The sequence below is a fragment of the Sphaeramia orbicularis genome, chromosome 6 (genome assembly GCF_902148855.1).
Source record: "Sphaeramia orbicularis chromosome 6, fSphaOr1.1, whole genome shotgun sequence".
Lineage (NCBI taxonomy): Eukaryota > Metazoa > Chordata > Actinopteri > Kurtiformes > Apogonidae > Sphaeramia > Sphaeramia orbicularis.
The window spans coordinates 31,573,888-31,593,113 of NC_043962.1; the positions used below are offsets into that span (position 1 = coordinate 31,573,888).

The 19,226-nt window shown below is 38.4% G+C and overlaps 2 protein-coding genes across 4 annotated transcripts; both read right to left on the bottom strand.

Moving 5' to 3' along the window:
- Window positions 1–50: 50 nt before the first annotated feature.
- On the bottom strand, window positions 51–6,033 carry gtf2h1 (general transcription factor IIH, polypeptide 1). Of its 3 annotated transcripts, none has more exons than XM_030137631.1 (15): window positions 5,864–6,033; window positions 5,296–5,457; window positions 5,023–5,215; window positions 4,662–4,827; window positions 4,461–4,554; window positions 4,089–4,238; window positions 3,878–3,957; window positions 3,621–3,754; window positions 3,439–3,526; window positions 3,252–3,340; window positions 2,239–2,356; window positions 1,728–1,818; window positions 1,327–1,442; window positions 990–1,082; window positions 51–907 (listed from the first exon to the last, which is right to left on the bottom strand). In XM_030137631.1, exons 2-15 carry the CDS (start codon window positions 5,447–5,449, stop codon window positions 821–823), a joined length of 1,653 nt encoding a protein of 550 aa, XP_029993491.1. In that variant the 5' UTR covers window positions 5,450–5,457; window positions 5,864–6,033; the 3' UTR covers window positions 51–820. The 3 variants fall into 3 exon arrangements, with proteins under 3 accessions (XP_029993491.1, XP_029993492.1, XP_029993493.1); XM_030137632.1 differs by having other exon boundaries at window positions 5,973–6,018; XM_030137633.1 differs by lacking the exon at window positions 5,864–6,033 and adding an exon at window positions 5,561–5,830.
- A 5,768-nt stretch (window positions 6,034–11,801) lies between these two features.
- On the bottom strand, window positions 11,802–18,997 carry LOC115421651 (uncharacterized). Its single transcript, XM_030137652.1, has 4 exons — window positions 18,331–18,997; window positions 17,329–17,400; window positions 16,852–17,036; window positions 11,802–15,558 (listed from the first exon to the last, which is right to left on the bottom strand). The coding sequence occupies exons 1-4, from the start codon at window positions 18,416–18,418 to the stop codon at window positions 14,677–14,679; spliced, it is 1,227 nt and encodes a 408-aa protein (XP_029993512.1). The 5' UTR covers window positions 18,419–18,997; the 3' UTR covers window positions 11,802–14,676.
- Window positions 18,998–19,226: the final 229 nt, after the last annotated feature.

The window sequence follows — 19,226 nt, forward strand, 5'->3', positions numbered from 1 at the left end:
TATGTTGCCCTCCGAAATATAGCACAACTACAAAATACATTACAAGCAGCTCAAAAATGTCAAGTATTTTACTTTCTAAAACTGACTGTAGAACAAAACAAACCTTATGAAATATTTGACAACAGCTTTAAAATAACAAAAGTGCATGAACAGAAGTGCTGCAATTTCAACAGAAAGAGTAGGATCAAAAAGCTTTATGTCTCACTTTAATTCAGACTAACGTTTTTGTCTTCAGTGCAGACAGAATGTGCAGACAATACAAACCAGTGACAGTGTGACTGGATCTCACACACACTAATGCACTCGAGTGCTAAATGTCTTTACAGTATTGCTATATTCACTTCCTCTTTTCACTTTCTACTAATCGTCCCAGTGCTTAGAGGAGCTCCTTGTGTGTCCAGGCTCTCTTGTCTTGGCTCTTCGTACTGATGAAACACATGCTGGCAGTCCTCTGCTTGCCTCTCACACCTCAGCCTGATGTCCTGAGTGCCTTTCTGATTCCCATCTGAAATTTGGTCATATTACACCATTCTAAGCATCCCATTTAACTTTTTATGGTGTAAATCTTTCAACCACTGAAAAAACCCACAAAAAAGAGAAAGAAACTAATTACAGTTATTTTTGACTGAGATGCAGTTAGAGTCTGAATATTTAGGGATATAGCAGCATCTGCCTGTATCCTCATCATAAGCCACTGTGAATCACATCCCATCAGGCTGTAATGTGTTGTCTCTTCACATCAGTCTGGTGGGCCTACACAGGCCATTTGTCCATATACTGTAACGATTTTCTTGTCTTTCCTTTGAAAAACTGACAGACCTCAGGTTTTCCTCATCATCCGACGAGTTTGCCAGATGTGGAACTTGCTGTAGGCTGTCTGCAGCATTTCCTCCAAGTGCCCTGTGAGCTGTGAAAAAGACAAATAATTTAAAGGAAAAGTATCATATGCTAAAAGCACTCGTTTAGTTATTTATATCTCAGTGACTTACATTTGTACTTAAATACTGACGCTGAATTTTATCCTGAAAAGGACGAAGCTTGGTCATCTGAAATCTCTCGAGGTTCGACTTCATTTTCATGACCTATATGAAAACAAAATTTGAGGATATAATAAAGACAGAACCTGTAAATGTACATCAAGTATATCACATCATCCAGGACTATTACAGTGGGTAAATTTGAAAGTTTTTCTCAGCATGATATGCAGTTATGTATGAAATATCGTGCCCTCTGGTAGCTACACAATTTAGACTGTATTTTTAATGTACGCTGACATATGAACTACTACAGACATATCAAATGTGCCAATTAAATTATATTTTTAACCTTTTCCTCCAAAAATGGTGTGTTTACAGGAAAACAGGCCCAGAAGTGTCTCAACAACTCTCCTGCAGCTGCATAAAGATGCTTCAACTCTCCTTGAACCTCTGGGGGTACCATCTCTGAAAAATGGCAAATGAAAAAAACAGTGTGTGTTAACATTATGAACTTTGATATTTCCTTAGTATTGTATTCAGATTAAAGCAGCAAAATATTGAGTATAAAACAGAAAAGCATTGTTTTCATAAGAATAAACACTTATCCATCTCTCCTTAAAGTGGAGTTGAGTGCTACTGAGGGGTAACTTAGTTACCTTGGACAACACAATGCTGCTTGCAGCAACCACTGGCAACCAACATTTATCATAAATAACATGAATATTATTTAACAATTGTGCAAACACTTACGATTTATGGCTTGCTGTGCTCCTGCTTGCATGAGGACGCCACCTGGAGAAAGCGCTGCAATGGCAGAACTAGCTGATGTACTGGACAACACCTGCAGAGAGTGATGAAGCACTTTAGAGGCACAACCACAGTCTTAAACCTATTTCTATACACAATGTCTTTGGTAAATAAGCACCTTCATAAATCAGGGTTTATCCTCTACTTTAAAGCTATTATGAAATGAGCCATGCAGCAATCCCAGAGGGATCCATGATCTGCAGGACAAACCAAAAGCATCTGGTTTGTCCTATGGTTGTTACTCAGTGCAGAGAATGAATGGATGAAACACCAAGGGTGATCATTAATCTTTTCCTTAGACTAAAACTACTGAATCCAAAATGAGCCTCTTTGTTCTGGAGATCAGCTACCATGGTGATGATTATGTTATCAAAGAACAACATGAATCATTATACCTTGTTAACCTGAAACAATGGGTACTAAAGTTGCAGAAACACAATGGGACTGATCAAACCTGAGTAAGATTGGGTTTGTAGTTGGCCATTTCATGCTGGATGTAGTTGACAGAGTTGATGATATCCTGACTTGTTGTATACTGTTGGGACTGAAGTGGCACAGGACCATGGGCATACCTTACAAATAAACAGAAAGCATGAGAAAATATGTTAGAACATGTCATGAATGCGTTGTTAATAAATGCATTGCTTATTAACTGAATATATGGGAAAATGGGCTGTATAAACTTCAAGAAATAAGTGGAGGTTGTAAATCACAAGAGTATGTTCCCCATGAGTGCTGTTGAAATCACATGTGCCAGTGATGTGATAAAATTTAAATAGTATAAAGAATACATTTACGCTCCATTATTACTTTACATGATTATGACGTCTGCCAGAAACAATGGTTTGTCTAAGTTTAGCTTGCATAAAACTTTATCTAGCGGGTTGACAATTTTGCCACCTACTGAACAACCACCGAAGCATTTCCTATCAGGTCTTTGCAGGGTACTATGAGTACAAATCACTCTCTCTGTGGCCAAGTTTGGTTGTAAACTCTTTCCCTTCATTAGTGCTGAGTTCTTTTTGAATCATTCACGCTCTTCAGCTTGACAGTTCATGTCAAACCATGTGCAGTAACATAATGTGACTCCTGTCATACATTCAGTGCAGTGGCCAAACCCTACATGAGATCTTGTGAACAGCACCGCTGTTGGACAATAGTACATTGATTTTCATAGCCTGATGTCTGTTTTTATTTACAAGTCAGATATATAATGAAATTTTGAATATTTGTTGACAGCCCTATTCCCCATGTACTAAGTTACATACGGGTGCCTGTACCAGCTACTGGAGGAAATATTTATGCAGAGACCAATAATCTTCACTCATCTATGGTCTGTTGAAAATGTGTTAAACATTTATCATGGAAAAAATAATAAGATACAGCTGTAGCAACATGTCTCGACTGCTAAGTAACACGTGAAGAACAAAAAAGAAATACTACAAAGAAAATGTAAACCTGTAATACCTGTCAGCTTTCTTGAGGTTTAACGCAACTGTTTTTGGTCCGTTTTCCCTTTGCAAATCCTCATATTCTATGGCCTCTTGTAATCTAACCTACAGAAAAAGAAACACAGAGAGATTTTTTTTTTTTACACAACTAAACTAACATTTTCATTTGGATTTTTTCCTGTAAAACCACAGTATCATAATACCTTCTTGACAGGCGGCTGGAAGAAGTCAGAATCCCTTGAGTTTCCATCTGTACTGCTTGTCTCACTGGCCTGGTCAACTTGAGTGTCCCTTTGTAAGGAATGATGAACATGACATAATGAACACAAAAATGACACAGCAAGTGAGTGTTTTATCATGCATTTTTAACAAATAAATTGTTTACCCTTTGCGTGAGCCTGCTGCCAGCACCATGGCACTGTGATGGTTAAACCGCTTTATAATGGCAGAGTTGCTGCTGTCTTTCACTGTCCTGTTAGAGCTGGAGGTTGAAGGTGTTGATGTGCAAAGTCCGTAACCCTGTGTCACAAAATTTACCAAGTATTGAGGTTTAAAGAAGCCATGAAAAAAGAAACATACAAAAATAGTTGACTAACACACGTCTGGATTGCTTCAATTAGGCTCGGTCCAATTAAATCTCACCTCGTCTAATGTTTTATCCTCTAACGACAGAAGATCAACCAAAGGATTCTTCACACCTTGACTGACCATTGACTTCAACCCTGCAACATATGGATTTATAGGTTTTACACACAACAGCACACCTGTTTTGTTCTCTGCTTTGCAGTAACGAATTAAGTAATATATGCAGTAGCATCAGTTAAAGATATCAGACAAGCTTAACAGCTCCTACCTTTATCATCCTGCTTGGCACATTCTGAGAAGATATCCTGTGTTCCTGTGTTGATGCGGTCTCTGTGAAAATAATGGGACTGGAAAAAACGCGTCCAGAACTCCTTCTCCGTCAGGTTATGAGGCACATTTTCACTATACTTCTGTTTCACTGCAAGCATAAACCAAATTATGTAAATTTTATTTGAGTCATTCTATTATTATTATCAAACAGAAAATACTGGTTACACTAGTTACTAATTGTTCCTTAGAATGAATAAAAATACACATGATTTGTGGTTAATTTTTTAAAATTCTGAGAACTCTTGGTGTATAGCTTTCAGCAGTGTTTTCCTGGATGGGATAAAGTCAAAGTAGAGATGCAGTGGTTTACCTGCTGGGTATGTTCTGAAGATGGATTCAATGATGTCAGCTGTTAGATTATATCTCAACCCATTGCACCCGTCTGTCTGAGGTCTAATGTCTGCCTGTAATCCAAAAAGTAAACAATAGTCAATACTTCACAATTTGTTTGCTAAGTGCAAAGTTACACTGACGCTGTAAGAATCATGTTGGATAAGCCTGATGCACTTACCAGAAAGGCTCCAGATATACCGACTTCCTGTTTGTTGTCACATAAACCAGGGTCTGTGTTGTTTATGCCTCCTAACCGATTGGCCCAGAATTCCTCAGCACTGATCACTTGGCTCACAACGAGATCTTTATATAATTGGAAAAGTACTGGATCTTCTTGAAGCATTCTGGAGGTACAGAATAACAAAGCAATATTTAAGGGGTATACAATAGTGTTAAATTGCCTTACTGGTACAATTACAAAAAACAGTTGTGTCCATCTCAACAATTATCTATCATTATTAGAACAGAATGATAAAATTGATGCAGCGCATATTTTGGAGATAATACACAGGAAATACAGTAAAGCAGTTGTGCCTCACCTATTTTTCTCCTCAAGCTCCTTGTTTGCTTTCTTCTTGAACTTGGGCAGTAGCTGCTGCAGCAGTTCCTTGGCAGCATCACGGTCTTTGAGCGCACTGCTCTCATTGGCAAAGTGGAATGTGGTACTCTCACCGGTGTGAAGGACCAGCTGGAGCTGAATTTTGGATTTACCATCCGGGCTGATCTTCTGACCTGCACAGATCAAAGTTAAAGCATCCTGTAAACATTATTAACATTCAAGCGGTATTAACTTTAAGATGCTTTGTACTCACAGCGGATGTCCGCATAGAGGTGGCTGACTGTGAAGCGGTCCTTGCCCTCTGGACCCCAGGCTATGCGTTCTGCCATCAGATACAGTGTACCATCCTGCTTCCTCTGGCGGACCTTTTTCACCACCAGAAGCACTTCCTCTGACAGTGAAGCCATGGCAAAAACTGAGAGAGCACAGAGTATGTGAATAACAGTAATCGCGACAAGCCCCCAAGTGCAGTACTGACACATTTCGGTGAAAAAAAATAACAATAAATGTCTGTTAACCTCACCACCTTGTCCAGAACTCAAACAATACACATTAGCAACATTGACGGAAATATTAAGTAACTTGAATGAAGCGCATATACGAAAAATCCTTTGCTTTCTACGCCGTTCTAAATTAATGTTCTGCTGTGGACGGCGTCTTTGAGCTCATACAACTGGGATCTAAAAAGGAAGAATCCAAAGCGAAGATGGTAGTTTGTAGGTTTATCATATCAACTTAGCTAACCAGCGATACGTTAGCTAGCGTTAACATTACCAGTCGAGAAGAGAAAAGCCTGAGGGAGAAGTCGCTAATAAACTTACTTTACATCAAATGCGGTCGGTGCTGGCAAGTAGACGCCACCTTTCCTCAATACATAATCTCAAAATAAACTGTTCTGAATACAAAAAATAGAGAATGAGTTGTAAGAACCTGAATTTTTACTATTCGAACTGTGGGCTCCCAGACTTCAGCGCCGACATGATTGCCAACCTGTGTGTTACACAAAAATGTTCCGATGGGATAATGCGATTAAGAAAGACAGTTCCGGGCTGAAACCAAAGCGTAAATTCGTAAAATGAAAATTAAATCCCGATAATATGCACATTTTGGTTTACTCACCAACTATTAATTGTATTGAACTATAATTCTAAATGCCAATTGTAATGAATACAATTTGTTGGAGAGTACTGACAAACCATTATGAAACTTTAATTAATAGGATATTTACTTAATGTAAATATTTAAACATTTTGTGAAGTTTGGCAAATTTAGATATTGACAAAGATTTAAAGAAAGATCTAGCTTGCATACTGACATAATATAATGTATATGAAAAGCATTATGGAAAAGGCCAAGGCCAACATTAGATTTGTCAGTTTAGTAAAGCTCTGAAGACCACACATGCATTTCTCAGTCTCTTCATTAAGATACAATTTGGATATTTGGGAAGCATATACACCATTAACAAAACAGCTCCAGGATGACTATCTATAAACCAAAAAGGTAATATATAGTTTGACCTCCCTTTGCAATTAATGTCTTTAACTCTCAGTATATTTTTTTGTTTGAGCTTTATAGCATTATTTTTCTGATGTTTTACATTAGGTTTCATTCATCACATGTCAGATGTATCTAATTGTTCATGCTGTCTCTTCTTCTACGGCTGTGCACATGTTTCTTGTATTTTCTTCTTGTATCTGAAGAAAAGAGAATGAGAAATATATAAGTATATTTATTTCAATTCTGCAAAAACAACAAAACTACAGGTGGTATAAGACTTTTGCACAGTATTCTATGGATATTTGTTCATGCATGCATGTAAATATAGCTGTATAATGCTTTGGTCTGTCCATTCTGTGCTTTTCAATTAAAACATAATCTAGTTCACACTCAGACATTCTAGGTGGCTGTAAAAATCAATCATGATTATAGGTAAAAGCACGGAAGGTGGTGAGCACAGTCCATACTGTACATCACTTTAATAACCATCTCAAAAGTAGGACCACAGAGATTAATCTATCACATCCCATCCTTTTCACTGAGGGCTCAATTACTTCACTATTGTAAATCATCAGCATGAACTGCAATTCCTTAATGCACACACAGTGTAGTGACATCCCTACTAAAAAAATATCATGACAAATAATTAAAATGTAACATAACTCACTATGTTACTAAAAGGCTGTGTATATTAAATTCTTGCAAAAATAAATAATCCAGATATTTACAATGAATATATATTATAACTAATGCTGGTGAAATATATGTATATGTATGTCTCTTAATACGGTTTGGTATGTTCATTCAGTCGGGTTTGAGATTTGTCATTTTATAGTAATACTCAAAAACACCACAAGGTGACAACAAAAGAATGGGCAGCCCACCAGAGGCCTGCATACTGTTTTAAACCATCCTGCTCTGAGATGCCAACAATTATCAGGTTCCGCCCATGTATGTAGAAACAATGAAGGTTGCATGTAATATTGTAAATAGCCTATGGTTGGTTCCATTCACAGCAGTTAACATAATGTTAACAGTTGATATTAAGAGGACTTTGTCAAATGATGTAGGGCCTCAGTTTTAAAAGTGAATAGATCCAAGACAAAACAACTGATTATGGACTTACAGTCATGAAGCTGATGACATTGAGGTGGTCACCAATAAATTTTAATATTTTAACACTGTAGACAAAAAATGTCCAAGGAAAACTGTGTTCATACTGTTTTATTTACTGACATATATAACTGAACTTTTTAAAGCTGACAAAAAAATTATCACGTTACTTTATAAATCTTTAATTGCATGTCCTTTCTTGATGCATAGTGTGTTGACATGGAGATTCCAAAAAATTACTCACAGGAATAAACGAAAGAAAAAAATTGTGGTGGTGATGTAGGGTATAATAAGGTATCATCAAGCTGATCGAAAAGGCAATTAATAGCAGAAGGAAATTATCCAATCCACTTTGGGTTGAGTTTTGGCACAATGGACTATGCATAAACTCACTTCTTCCCACTAATTTTAAAAATACAATAGCCTTACAATCACATTGCCATACCCAGAATGCTTTGGCGGTGACTGTTGGACAAATGTGGTACAGCATGCACAAATACACAACAGTGTACAAACTATCACCCATGCTTTTTTTGGGGGGGGGTTCATATGGAAACTGAAAACACAAAAAGGATGGAAACACACCTAGAAACAGACTAAATTAAAAAAAAAAAAACCTGAGATAAAATGACAAAAAGCTGTGAGTCAAGATGAGTATGTCAGGTCTGGCAAAAAGTATGGGAAACTAAAATGACCATAGGTTTAAAATCACTGAGGGACTTAAGATGAGTCTGAGTCTCATGGACAGATTTTCTTTTAGCAGATTGTGAGCAGTGGTTGAAATTAAGACAAAGTACAGCAAATTCTGGTCAAACATGTCAAAACGCCCATAATGCACACATCTAAAATGCAACACAATGAAAAGTAACACAGATAATTGACCTTTTCGATCTTGCAGCAGCTGAACTAGAGAAGGATCTGATTTTTAATCATAAATCAGGTACCAGATGCCTGAAAACTTTTCAGCCTAAAGCACCAGCGACGACCAGACTCAGGAATTGTCATTAGTCTCTGGGTCTGGTGCTCTGATTGTTTTCTAAAAGCAGCAACTAGTTTCCAGGAAAAATATTAAAGCTATTGTGGATGACTTGAGGAGACTTTGCATTATTTTGAAGCTGGAAAATAAAGTTTCCTTTGTGGGTTTCTATATGACATACGTACAAACATAGCTTAAGGATAGTCATGTTTACCCCCCTTATCTGCGCCCCAGGCAGCGTCTGTCTGATTGAATTTGCCAGCAATGTGCGTCTCTCTCTCTCTCTTTCTCTCTCTGTCTCAAACCTTCAAACAGCCCCAAAGTTTTCAAGCACAGTGAAGCATATTGTTTAGTCAAATGGAACTTTATATATTTTTGTCGAGTAAAATCTATTTTGAATTTTGGAACTGATTAGAATTGTTTCTTGTCAGTAAGCCATATCCAATTCAGACCAGCACAGACTGGTCACTGATTTGCATTGAAAATATAGTACTGTTGATTTTTCATATTTAAAAATGTTTAAATTCATCCTTTTGTGTTCAGGTGGAGGAAAATAAAGGTTGAAGAATCACTTTAATTGTTGTTCAACATTGTTAGAATTTCTGATCAGTATCAAATTAATTTAGCCAATAAACACATTAACTAACTGTCCAACTGTATGTGCTACTAAATTTTTCTTTGTGCAGCTAAAATTTTTAACTTGCTAACACCAGCGCTACCACCTAAAAAAGTATGCGTACAGCCCTGCTTAATATCTTCATCATGAATGGTAAAATAAATAAATAGTGTTAAGTCTGTATTTGTTCACGGCGTCACCTATCCATATTTCACATTCAAGATCACTCATAAAAATCTAACTTTTGTGAACACTACCTGGTCAGTAAATGGACTAAACTACTGAAAAGCTATTTGATTTAAAGATGAACCACTGTTGAAGTTATTCAGAAATGTAGTTTAACTACATATCGTCACTACATCTAGTGATGCCACTGCTAAATACTGATTTTATTGTTGTAATTGCTCAATATAAAATCAATTTTTGATACTTTGTAAATGACTAAGTAGATCATCATACATCAGTGGCTTAATGTAAAAAGTATCAGGTACCTACAGAAGTGTCAAATAAAGGTAGTGGAATAAAACATACTACATTTCCCTGTAAAATGAGTACAACATTAAGTAGCATAAAATGGAAATATTTATATAACACTATACTACTTAACAAAATTTACAGTTTTAAATGTGTAAATATGTATACTTAGTTACATACCACCATTGCTAAATCCCTTACATAAACCATAAATCTCATATTTAACACCTTTATACATACCCTACGCCGGGGGTGGCCAACCCTAGTCCTGGAGTCACTATCCTGCACGTTTTAGATGTTTCTCTCTTCCAGCACACCTGATGGTCATTATCAGACTTCTGCAGTGCTTGATGATAGGCTTATCTTTTGAATCAGGTGTGTTGAAAGAGGGATACATCTAAAACATGCAGGACAGTGGCTCTTCAGGACCAGGGTTGGCCACCCCTGCCCTAGGCACTCGATTTGACATTTTAAAATCTTGTGGAAAACCACAAGCCACCAGGGAGGAGCTCGGAGTAGAGCCGCCGCTCCTCCACATCAAGAGGGGTCAGCTGAGGTGGCTCGGGCATCCATTTCCGATGCCTCCTGGACGCCTCCCTGGGGAGGTGTTTCAGGCATATCCCGCCGGGAGGAGGCCTCAGGGAAGACCTTGGACATGCTGGAGAGACTATGTCTCTCGGCTGGCCTGGGAATGCCATGGGGTCCCCCGGAAGAGCTGGAGGAGGTGTCTGGGGAGAGGGAAGTCTGGGCATCCCTGCTTAGACTGTTGCCCCTGCAACCCAGGCCCGGATAAGCAGTAGAAATTGGACGGATGGATGGATGGATGGAAAACCATGTTTTTAGAGACTCTTCTATTTTGTACTGGTTATATTGTGTATTATTATAAGTACTGTGCGATTGATTTACTAAGCCAACACTAAAGCACATCTTCTTTAATATTTCAACGGTACAAATATATCTGACTTAAGAAACATGACATGATAAATACATTGCTTCACATATCTGAACATCATATTCATTGAGAACATTCTGGGCCACTGAGATATCACCTGAGAGAACAAGTTAGAAAACTATTTAGTTTGATATGATGACTGTCTTGGAGATGTCCATTACCAAAACATTCACAATGAGAGATTAACCTACTAATACTACTACTGCAGTGCCTCGTACAAGCATTAAAACTTCTGCTGAGAAATAGCATCTTAATCAGTCTCATCACCACCTGTATTGGTAAAACACTCGTACTATACACTGATTACTAGCAAATATATTACAGCTAAGACCACTTTACACAAACGTCATGTTTCATGTTTTTGCCCAAAATAAACATCAAAAAATATTGAACATTTTACAGCATACCGAGAAAAGTTTAAGTCATACAAAGTGTGCAAATGTCACCATACGGTCACAAAACAACTCCAGACAAAGGCACCATACTTTAGCTTCCACTCCTACCACACATTACCAGTCACATTACAACTCAACTGTGCTGCTGGGGTTAAATTCAGGGTGTTGGTGAATTGTCCTATCACATATTGGTTATCACTGAGGCTGCCCATGTATAAAAAAAAATAAGAAAACTAAAAACAAGATGAATAAAAACTTAGCGCACACTTTAACAAGATTCCAGCATAGTGCTTTAGGTGGTTCAGATGTCACTTTATGGGTGACATTTCAGTCTAAGATATTTACTAAGTATTAATATTTATGTTCATCCTCTTGAAACCATCTGACATCTTTATTATTGACCATCCATATGCTTTAGTGCATTCAGACCAAAACTGCTCGTTTTATGCAACATTTTCAAACACATCCCGTTTTTATTTCTAACTAGTTTCATTTCTATATATTTTATTTTGTTTAAACACTGACAAATTTATAGGCTTTTTATTCATGTTATATTTTGCTTCTATTAACCACAATAAGTTAATCAATCCAACTGATTCATTGATTCAGTAACCCAATCCAGTTTATGCAAGTGAAATTGCCTATTTTTATATTTCTATTACTGTACAGCACAACTCTGTTCTTAGCTGTCTGGAATATTATTTTCAACTCAAATAACAATATAGCTTCAATATGCAGATTATGACAGGATTCATTTTCATGTACATGATTTTACTGATTAGCTAAAAGTGGTGTAATAATTTTTAGCTACATGCTAACCTGAAAAGTTTGTATTAACTGGCACAGAACGTAAGACTTAATAATTTAGTTCAGACTTTTAAGGGACTGTAGTTAAAAACTTATACATAATACCTAACAATGCCATTTAATATCATTAAAACACCCTAAACTCCTTATTTCCATTTAACTCACTTGTTGCAAATCAAGCCAAGGGGTTTTGCCACTGGTTCCACATCATTTAAATTAGCATAAAATACCCCCAGTTGAAACGTCTATAATCATGATTTATGACTTCTTTTTCAGAATACGATGCTTTCACTTTCACAAATCAAAGGCAAAACTTTGTTAATTACACTATATAGGAAGAAAAAGTTTATTAATTCCTATTCTGCATGCCTTTCTCACTTCCTGTGGCTTATGGGTAATGTAGTATTTTGAGGCATCCTTTCTGCTGATAGGAAATGACATAAATCCTCCAAAATTAAGTTGGAAGTATTCAAAAGCAACAGTTAAAATAAAGGTGTATAAATAATATTATGTATAGAGTCTGGCATTTGTATGTTAAGCAAAAGAAGTTATCATCTTGAAAAATAGATGCATAAACTGAAAAAAAATAGGAGAAAAGGGTTCCTCCTACTTGGCAACTCTAAAACCAGTGCTATACCTTCACTATGAAATTTAATATGTTAATGCCTGCAGGTCAAATAGCTGTTATGTGGTCCAGACTAAATTTGTACTGATTTGATATACTGTGACAGTGCCAAATCAGATAAGTTTAGTAGGTGACAGCAGGTCAGTGCATCAACTTTAATGCTATTGTCTGTGAATGTTAACCAACTTCAGCTTTGAAAATAATTTGTAGAGCAAAGTGACCATCTACAGAAATTCAAGAGTCCTTCTAATATTAGATTCTTTGTAAAATTGTTGAATTGTCTTTCAACAAGAGACACTTCAAAGAAATTTACAAAACCCTTTGATGTGTTATACATTTGCAGCCCAGATATGACAAATATTAAATTTTCACTTCTTTGTCAGTGGTCTAATATTTATTTCCAGGGCTGTACAGGCCAGAACTACATATTTTACTTGCACAATATTACAGATTTTTGTATACAATTATTCTACTTCTAAAAATGTACTTAAAATTGAAAGTCAGACATATTGTATAGATTGTGGCTCTACAGAAATCAAACACGATGTAAACTCAGTTTTTTGAGGTCAAGTAACACGGGAGCATGTAAACCAACTTTAATTGAAATGTAACAAATATGTGGTATTTCTGATAACTATGTAAACTTGGCAAGAGTCTGCTGACCGGTAAACTGGCTTATAGGTAATTATCCAATCAGCTATAACCCCCCCACATCCAAAACAACAAAATAACACAAAAAAAGCAAATACATAATGATTAAAAACATTAAAATAAAAAGGCAACAGCTTGCATGTCTGGGCAACCCTGTGTGTAGTGCAAAATCATCTCTTGTAGTGTAAACCCTGAATTGCAGTTCAGTGGCACTGACACACCAATACTGATAATCCACAGAGATGCACGTCACCCAGCGTCACTGCATACACTGAAGTTGAAATTCACAAAGCCACAGTCTGAGCACCACCAAGGAGATTTAACCAAACAAACTGTGGCATAAAAGGGGGCTACAAGCTTCCTCACAGAGGACAGGTTGGGCCATTCATCTTCCCTCAAGTATGACATCAGAAAACACAAAAAAAAAAAAGAAAAAAAGGTCACAAAACAGAAGCAGGTTAGGTTCAAAACATGTGTCCATGTGCAAAGTTCCTTCTTGCGATAGAAGCAGATTAATCAGAGAAGTCCAGTCAGTGATGATTAATCCAATGGTGACGAATAACATGGAGGTCCTCCAGTGAGCAGCAGATATCGCAGCTAAGTTTTTACAGGGTTCAAGGGTGGGAGAAACCTTTTCCAAACCACGACAAATAGTACAGCCACACAATTGTTTGTTAAAAAAGTTATAATGGTTTTGTTACCTCCAAATGATGGCTGAATCTGAGTAGACATCTGAGTTTACATCCACACAACATGGACTCCAGTTCACACCAGGCATCATGATTCTGTCTAAATATCAATAGTGGCTGTGTTTGGACTGCTGTAAAAAAAACAATTCTGGACTCCATGAACACAAAGCTTGAGAAGACGAAACTGGGTCAAACTCAATTCAGGCTCAGACCAGGTCATTATCAACATCTAGAATTAATCCTCCTACTGTCTGAGTAAACAGCAGCTCTCCCGAATTTTTATGAAAATTCATTTTACTTAACTGAGCATAGTTTTCACGCAGTTAAAAGAATAAATGGTCATATTTGAGAGGTTTGTGTACATGACATTTTGACATTTTATACTTAGACAATTAATTACTAATATGACAATTGTTATGCTAATCACCTCAGCTCGTAAAAATGCATTTTACTGTCTGGCGTGAACAAGATGCAGGTTAATGTCAAGAGTAATTTCTTCTGCTGCACTGGAATGACATCAATAATCTCCTGAGATCTCCCGTTTAGAAATTCCTCTGATATAAAACATCACCATGACGGCATGGCACAGAACTGAAGCAGGACTATATCAATTATACAGCCAACACTATTACATCTCTATACCAAGAAGCTGTATACAGTATATATGAAGTCTATTTTCCTGTTCACATTTACAGGTATTAAGAGGAGATACATCAATTTCACAAACATATCCAGTTGAACAACAGATGCCATAAATAGGTTAATATCCAATACTATGGTGGGGTGGAGGAATAAAGAGAACCTTGAACAGCAGCCAAGAATTTGGGGAAACTGAGTCAGGTCCACGCCACTTTACGTGAGATGGCCTGTTTGAAGCATTCTGGATCAACATTGCCTCCAGGCCGCAGTGCTTTCTCAAGGCTCACCAGCACATTTTGGTGGCACTCCCTGATGTTGACTGGATACTTGGCCCGCAGCAGCTCGTAGGCGGCAATCAGCCTCATGTTCTGTTTCACCATGAGGTACTGGATAATGCAGGTGGGAGCCAGGGAGAAGCCATCCCTACAGTGAACCAGGACTCGCTTCCTTTTCTCAGTAGAGGCATTGATGCACTCATTGATGTCCTCAAAACAGCGCTGCTTCAGTGCCGGCCCGTCCCCAAGAGCATCTGGCACATCACTGATGTCCACCTTAAGGCGGGACCAGCTGTGGCGGGCCCCACGGGAGCAGGTGCATGGTATGAGGCTGAGGCTGGGACCCGGTTCTCCAGGTACGTTGCTCATGTCGATGATGCTGTCGATGTTGTTGCGGCAAAGGGTTCGTCCATTGTACGCTGCATTCAGGTTCCCAACAAAGATGTAGTCTGTCACCTTGGAGATGACGGGTTCAGAGTACTGAAAGTGTTCTGGGCCGCTGGGTTTGGGCTCAGGTACATCAGGTCCCCTGGCTCCAGCTGGCCCTGTGGCAGCTCTCCTGCTGTAGTTACGCAACTTTTTGGAGCCAGAGCGCGATGGAGGGTTGGAGTCAGATTCTGAGCTGCTGTTCCAGGGTGGAGAAAAGAGAGAGAAACGACTGGAGGATTTACTCTTGTTGAGCATCTCCACTGGGCTGGACAGGCCAGAGCTGGACGCTGTGGTGGAGGCCGAGGCGCAGAACAGGGAGGCACGCTCCAAAGAGCCAGTGCTGCTGGCGGCTCCTGCACTGTGGGCCTGCTCCATCTGCAACAAACATATTGGACATGTAGGCAGCTGTTTCATCCAACAACGCACAGCAGAGCTTCTCAGGATCAATCAAATGTTATTTATATAGTGCCACATCTTAACAAAAGTTATCTCATGACACTTTACATTTAGAGGTGGTCTAAACCAGGCTCTCAATAAGCCACCAACAGAATCCTCCAGGAGCAAACCCTGAAAATAAGTAGGGTGAAGTGATTCTGCAAAACCACAGCTCAGTTCAAGGAGATATTTTGCTTTTGTATTTTGTTTTAGAGTAGGAGTGAAAGGGTGGCTGACATGAGAGAAGCAGTGAAAGTTATGGAACAAAAACGTCTGGTGTCACTGTCCACATGTTATCTTAGTATATTAATTCTGAACAATGGAAGTATTTTTCCCATGAGATTAATTTGTACATCAATTTATGTTTAGAACTGTTTTAGGCACTTTCACACTGAGCAAATATTTTACAAAGCAAAATAAAGACAATAAAAACAACTGTGTGGAGACAACTTATGGAGCAGCTTCTCCAAACAACTAGACACAGGAAAGTGAGGAGAGGAGCTTATGTAACACCGACGTCATAAATCGATACAGTCTGTACTGTGTGTATGTTTCTAGCTGGACAATGTGGATGGCCTATCCAAAGCAACAGAAAACACTGGAGCAGATACACTGGAGGCATATAGGCTGCACATGACACTGAATCCATTATAATTGTTATCTGAAGTATGAGTTGGTGTCAATCTAGTCTGACCTTTTATTACACAAATGTCACAAATACATCTCTCTTCAGATAAGCATAGTTTTACATGAAATGTATACGTATATGTGTATGTATGTATATGTATATTTTAATAGTAATTCACATTATTTGGTCATTTATTTGTCACCCCCATTAACTGAATAATTACAATTGTTATATTAAGAAACTTATGATAGCACAACAGCTGTGGTGAAGAACAGCAGATGGATCTGTGACTCTGATCATGGACGTTTGTATCACAGATCATACTTTGGATTCACAACCATGACACCCCTGCAAACAAGGTGTTGAAGTGTCATGTGAATTTGAGAATGGGCTCTATTTTTAAATGCAAATGGGAAACTCCCGTATTACTTGAATTGGACAGGAATAGTATGGCACAGTAAAGGTGCATGGCTAATCTATCTCCAACACATCTCTACAAACTCTGGGTCTTCCCCAAACAAATATCTATATTGTATTTTTGATGTTTGTCATTTTGCCTGTTGGTCCTACTGAGGACTGGAACATCTGTGAATTTCTGGACATACCTGCGCTTTGAGGTTGTTCTTCCACTCCTGCGTCTCCAGAGCTTTGAAGCGTCCACTGCTGTCGGAGGAGACCGACATGCAGAGGGGCCGGTGGGCTCTGGGAGGGAGCTGGGGGGTGAGGGCCACGGGGACGGGCCGAGCATCTGCCTGGTCGCTTCTATTCATCATCAAATTTGGACAGGAGCCTAAGAGGAGAAAATGCAGTAAAATCTATCACTGACTCCTTAATCTATGTGAGTTGAAGTTTTAATTTCTTTTCTTTAATTATTTCATATTTTAGATGATTAATTAAATACATAAGAGGTTCAAGTCTTACTCCATCAGGCAGAGCCAGCATTCCTTTTTTCAGATTACTGTTAAAGAATTGCTGCCCTATAATGGGTATTTGCATTACTTATACATAACCAACTGAACTATCACAAAATGTGTGTGTGTGTGTGAAGCTTGTGGCTTTCCTTTGTGCAGGATTTCACTTACCAGCACATTCTGACCGGGTGATGGACTGGATTTGTAGAGTGTTCTGGGTTTTTAGCAGAGTTCTCAATATACCTGCAAATGACAGATCACCTTGCAGTTAAAATGCAGTTTTGGGCTTAGGTCACAAAACAACAATTAGGTAATCACATGAATCCTGGAGGAGGCTTTGCATGCAATTATTTTGGAGAATAATTGCTAAATTGATTTGTCTATATTACAGCCGTGGCCTACAAGGCTGGAGAGTCAGCTGGAGAGTTGGCTTGTGACCAAAGGGTCGTCGGTACAATTCCCCAGACTGGCAGAAAGTTGTTGACTGATGTGATGTGATCTTACCCCCCCTTACTTCAGAAAGACAGCAACTTGATTCAGTTTAGATGCCTAGAGCCTCAACTGATTTAGGAAGGCTCCAATCTAATAAAGAGAATCTGTATTAGCCAATATTGAACAAATGCATGTATTTGCAGCTGGTGGAAGTAATTTTGTGTTTTTCTTACAAGTTTTTCCCCCAGTTTCTTAAGTTGTTTATAATTATCTACCCTATTAATACTTATATTTAACACAATTTTATCCCTAAAAATCCCATTATCGAATTTAAGATATTACCCTGGTAATATTTCATTTATGCTTTGTCCTCCTTTCACCTTTACTGTAAACGGCACAGTTTCTACAGGTATTTGTATTGGACTTCATTTCTTAAGAGTAGCATCATTCTTAAGGCTGTTTTGCTTGTGTATTACATAAGTACATACAGTTATTTCCAACATGTAACCTAGTGGTATTAGACTTGGAAAAGCATTGTTAAGCTGTCTCTAATTTATTCATTCATTTATACAGAATGAATCTATTTTAGTCAAACTGAGAGCAAAGGACATTAAGTGAAGATCATGTGTAAGTAGTCATTGTGGCAAGAGGGTTTAGAGACAAGAAAATATGAATCTATCCTTTAACTCAACCATTCCATCTTCTCCATGAATGTGGAATTTACAATGTGGACAATCTTACCGATCTTGCCATTCCGCTTGCAGAGCACCTTTTTATCCAGGAGTTTTTGTGCACTGAAGTCTTTGTTCCACTCTTCCTCGGCTTCCATGTTCTGCCTCCTGCTGACAGAGGCACAAAAACCCAGCTCAGACGGCCCCTCATGTTTGGCAAGCCGAGCAACACTTCAGCTCCATGGGGCACACATCAGCTCAGCTGCACACTAGCATCCCCAGCTAAATTAGCCGCTAACCGCAGGCTAACTTAGCCAATCTACCCGTTAGCTCACTGTGTATGAGTCATGTTGTTCAGCTGATGTGGTCTAGTGGAGGCGTCGGTTATTTCTGCCTGGTGGTAAGTAACATGACAACTAGTAAATACTGATGTTATGGGTAAAAATGCTGAGCGATAGCTGGAGTGTTAGCGAGTTCCCCGCCGCTGGTTAGCATCACTGCCCGCTGTTTGCTGCTCCTGTGCGGGTTCTGCAGCTGAGTCACAACAACAGCTACACTAACATGTTGTGTTTATCCGCTGCTAAATAACACAAGCTAGCGCCAATGACAAACACAACAAAAGTGAGAATTTATGTGGTGCTCGTTGCTGGCTAGCTACCAAACAGCTCCGCCAGCTCAGCAGCATCACCACCGTCAGCGAGAGCCCGACCACCTGCCGAGCGAATGCGGCTGTGGTTAATTATTGTCTATATTCCCTCACTTTAGCCTGACAGGACAGAAGAACCTATTTGCAGTCTCTTTTAATTCCACATTTTCGATTGAGAATAATTAAATTCTATTACATTATATTTCATAGTATGTGAGCTTGTAAAATTTCTCAAATTAAATTGGGAAATGTGCTCACTCACAGGAAAAGTGTTTCTTAAATGCTAAACTCGGGGCTTAAAAAATAGTCAACAAAAGGAT

Coding starts and splice junctions, on each gene's coding strand:
- gtf2h1 (XM_030137631.1), bottom strand. CDS start 5,449: ATGGCTTCACTGTCAGAGGAAGTGCTTCTGGTGGTGAAAAAGGTCCGC. Junction 4,828..5,022: donor GAGCTTGAGGAGAAAAATAG/GTGAGGCACAAC, acceptor CTGTACCTCCAG/AATGCTTCAAGAAGATCCAG. Junction 908..989: donor GTCAGTATTTAAGTACAAAT/GTAAGTCACTGA, acceptor TCTTTTTCACAG/CTCACAGGGCACTTGGAGGA.
- LOC115421651 (XM_030137652.1), bottom strand. CDS start 18,418: ATGGAAGCCGAGGAAGAGTGGAACAAAGACTTCAGTGCACAAAAACTC. Junction 17,401..18,330: donor CAAGCGGAATGGCAAGATCG/GTAAGATTGTCC, acceptor TGTCATTTGCAG/GTATATTGAGAACTCTGCTA. Junction 17,037..17,328: donor CACCCGGTCAGAATGTGCTG/GTAAGTGAAATC, acceptor TTCTCCTCTTAG/GCTCCTGTCCAAATTTGATG.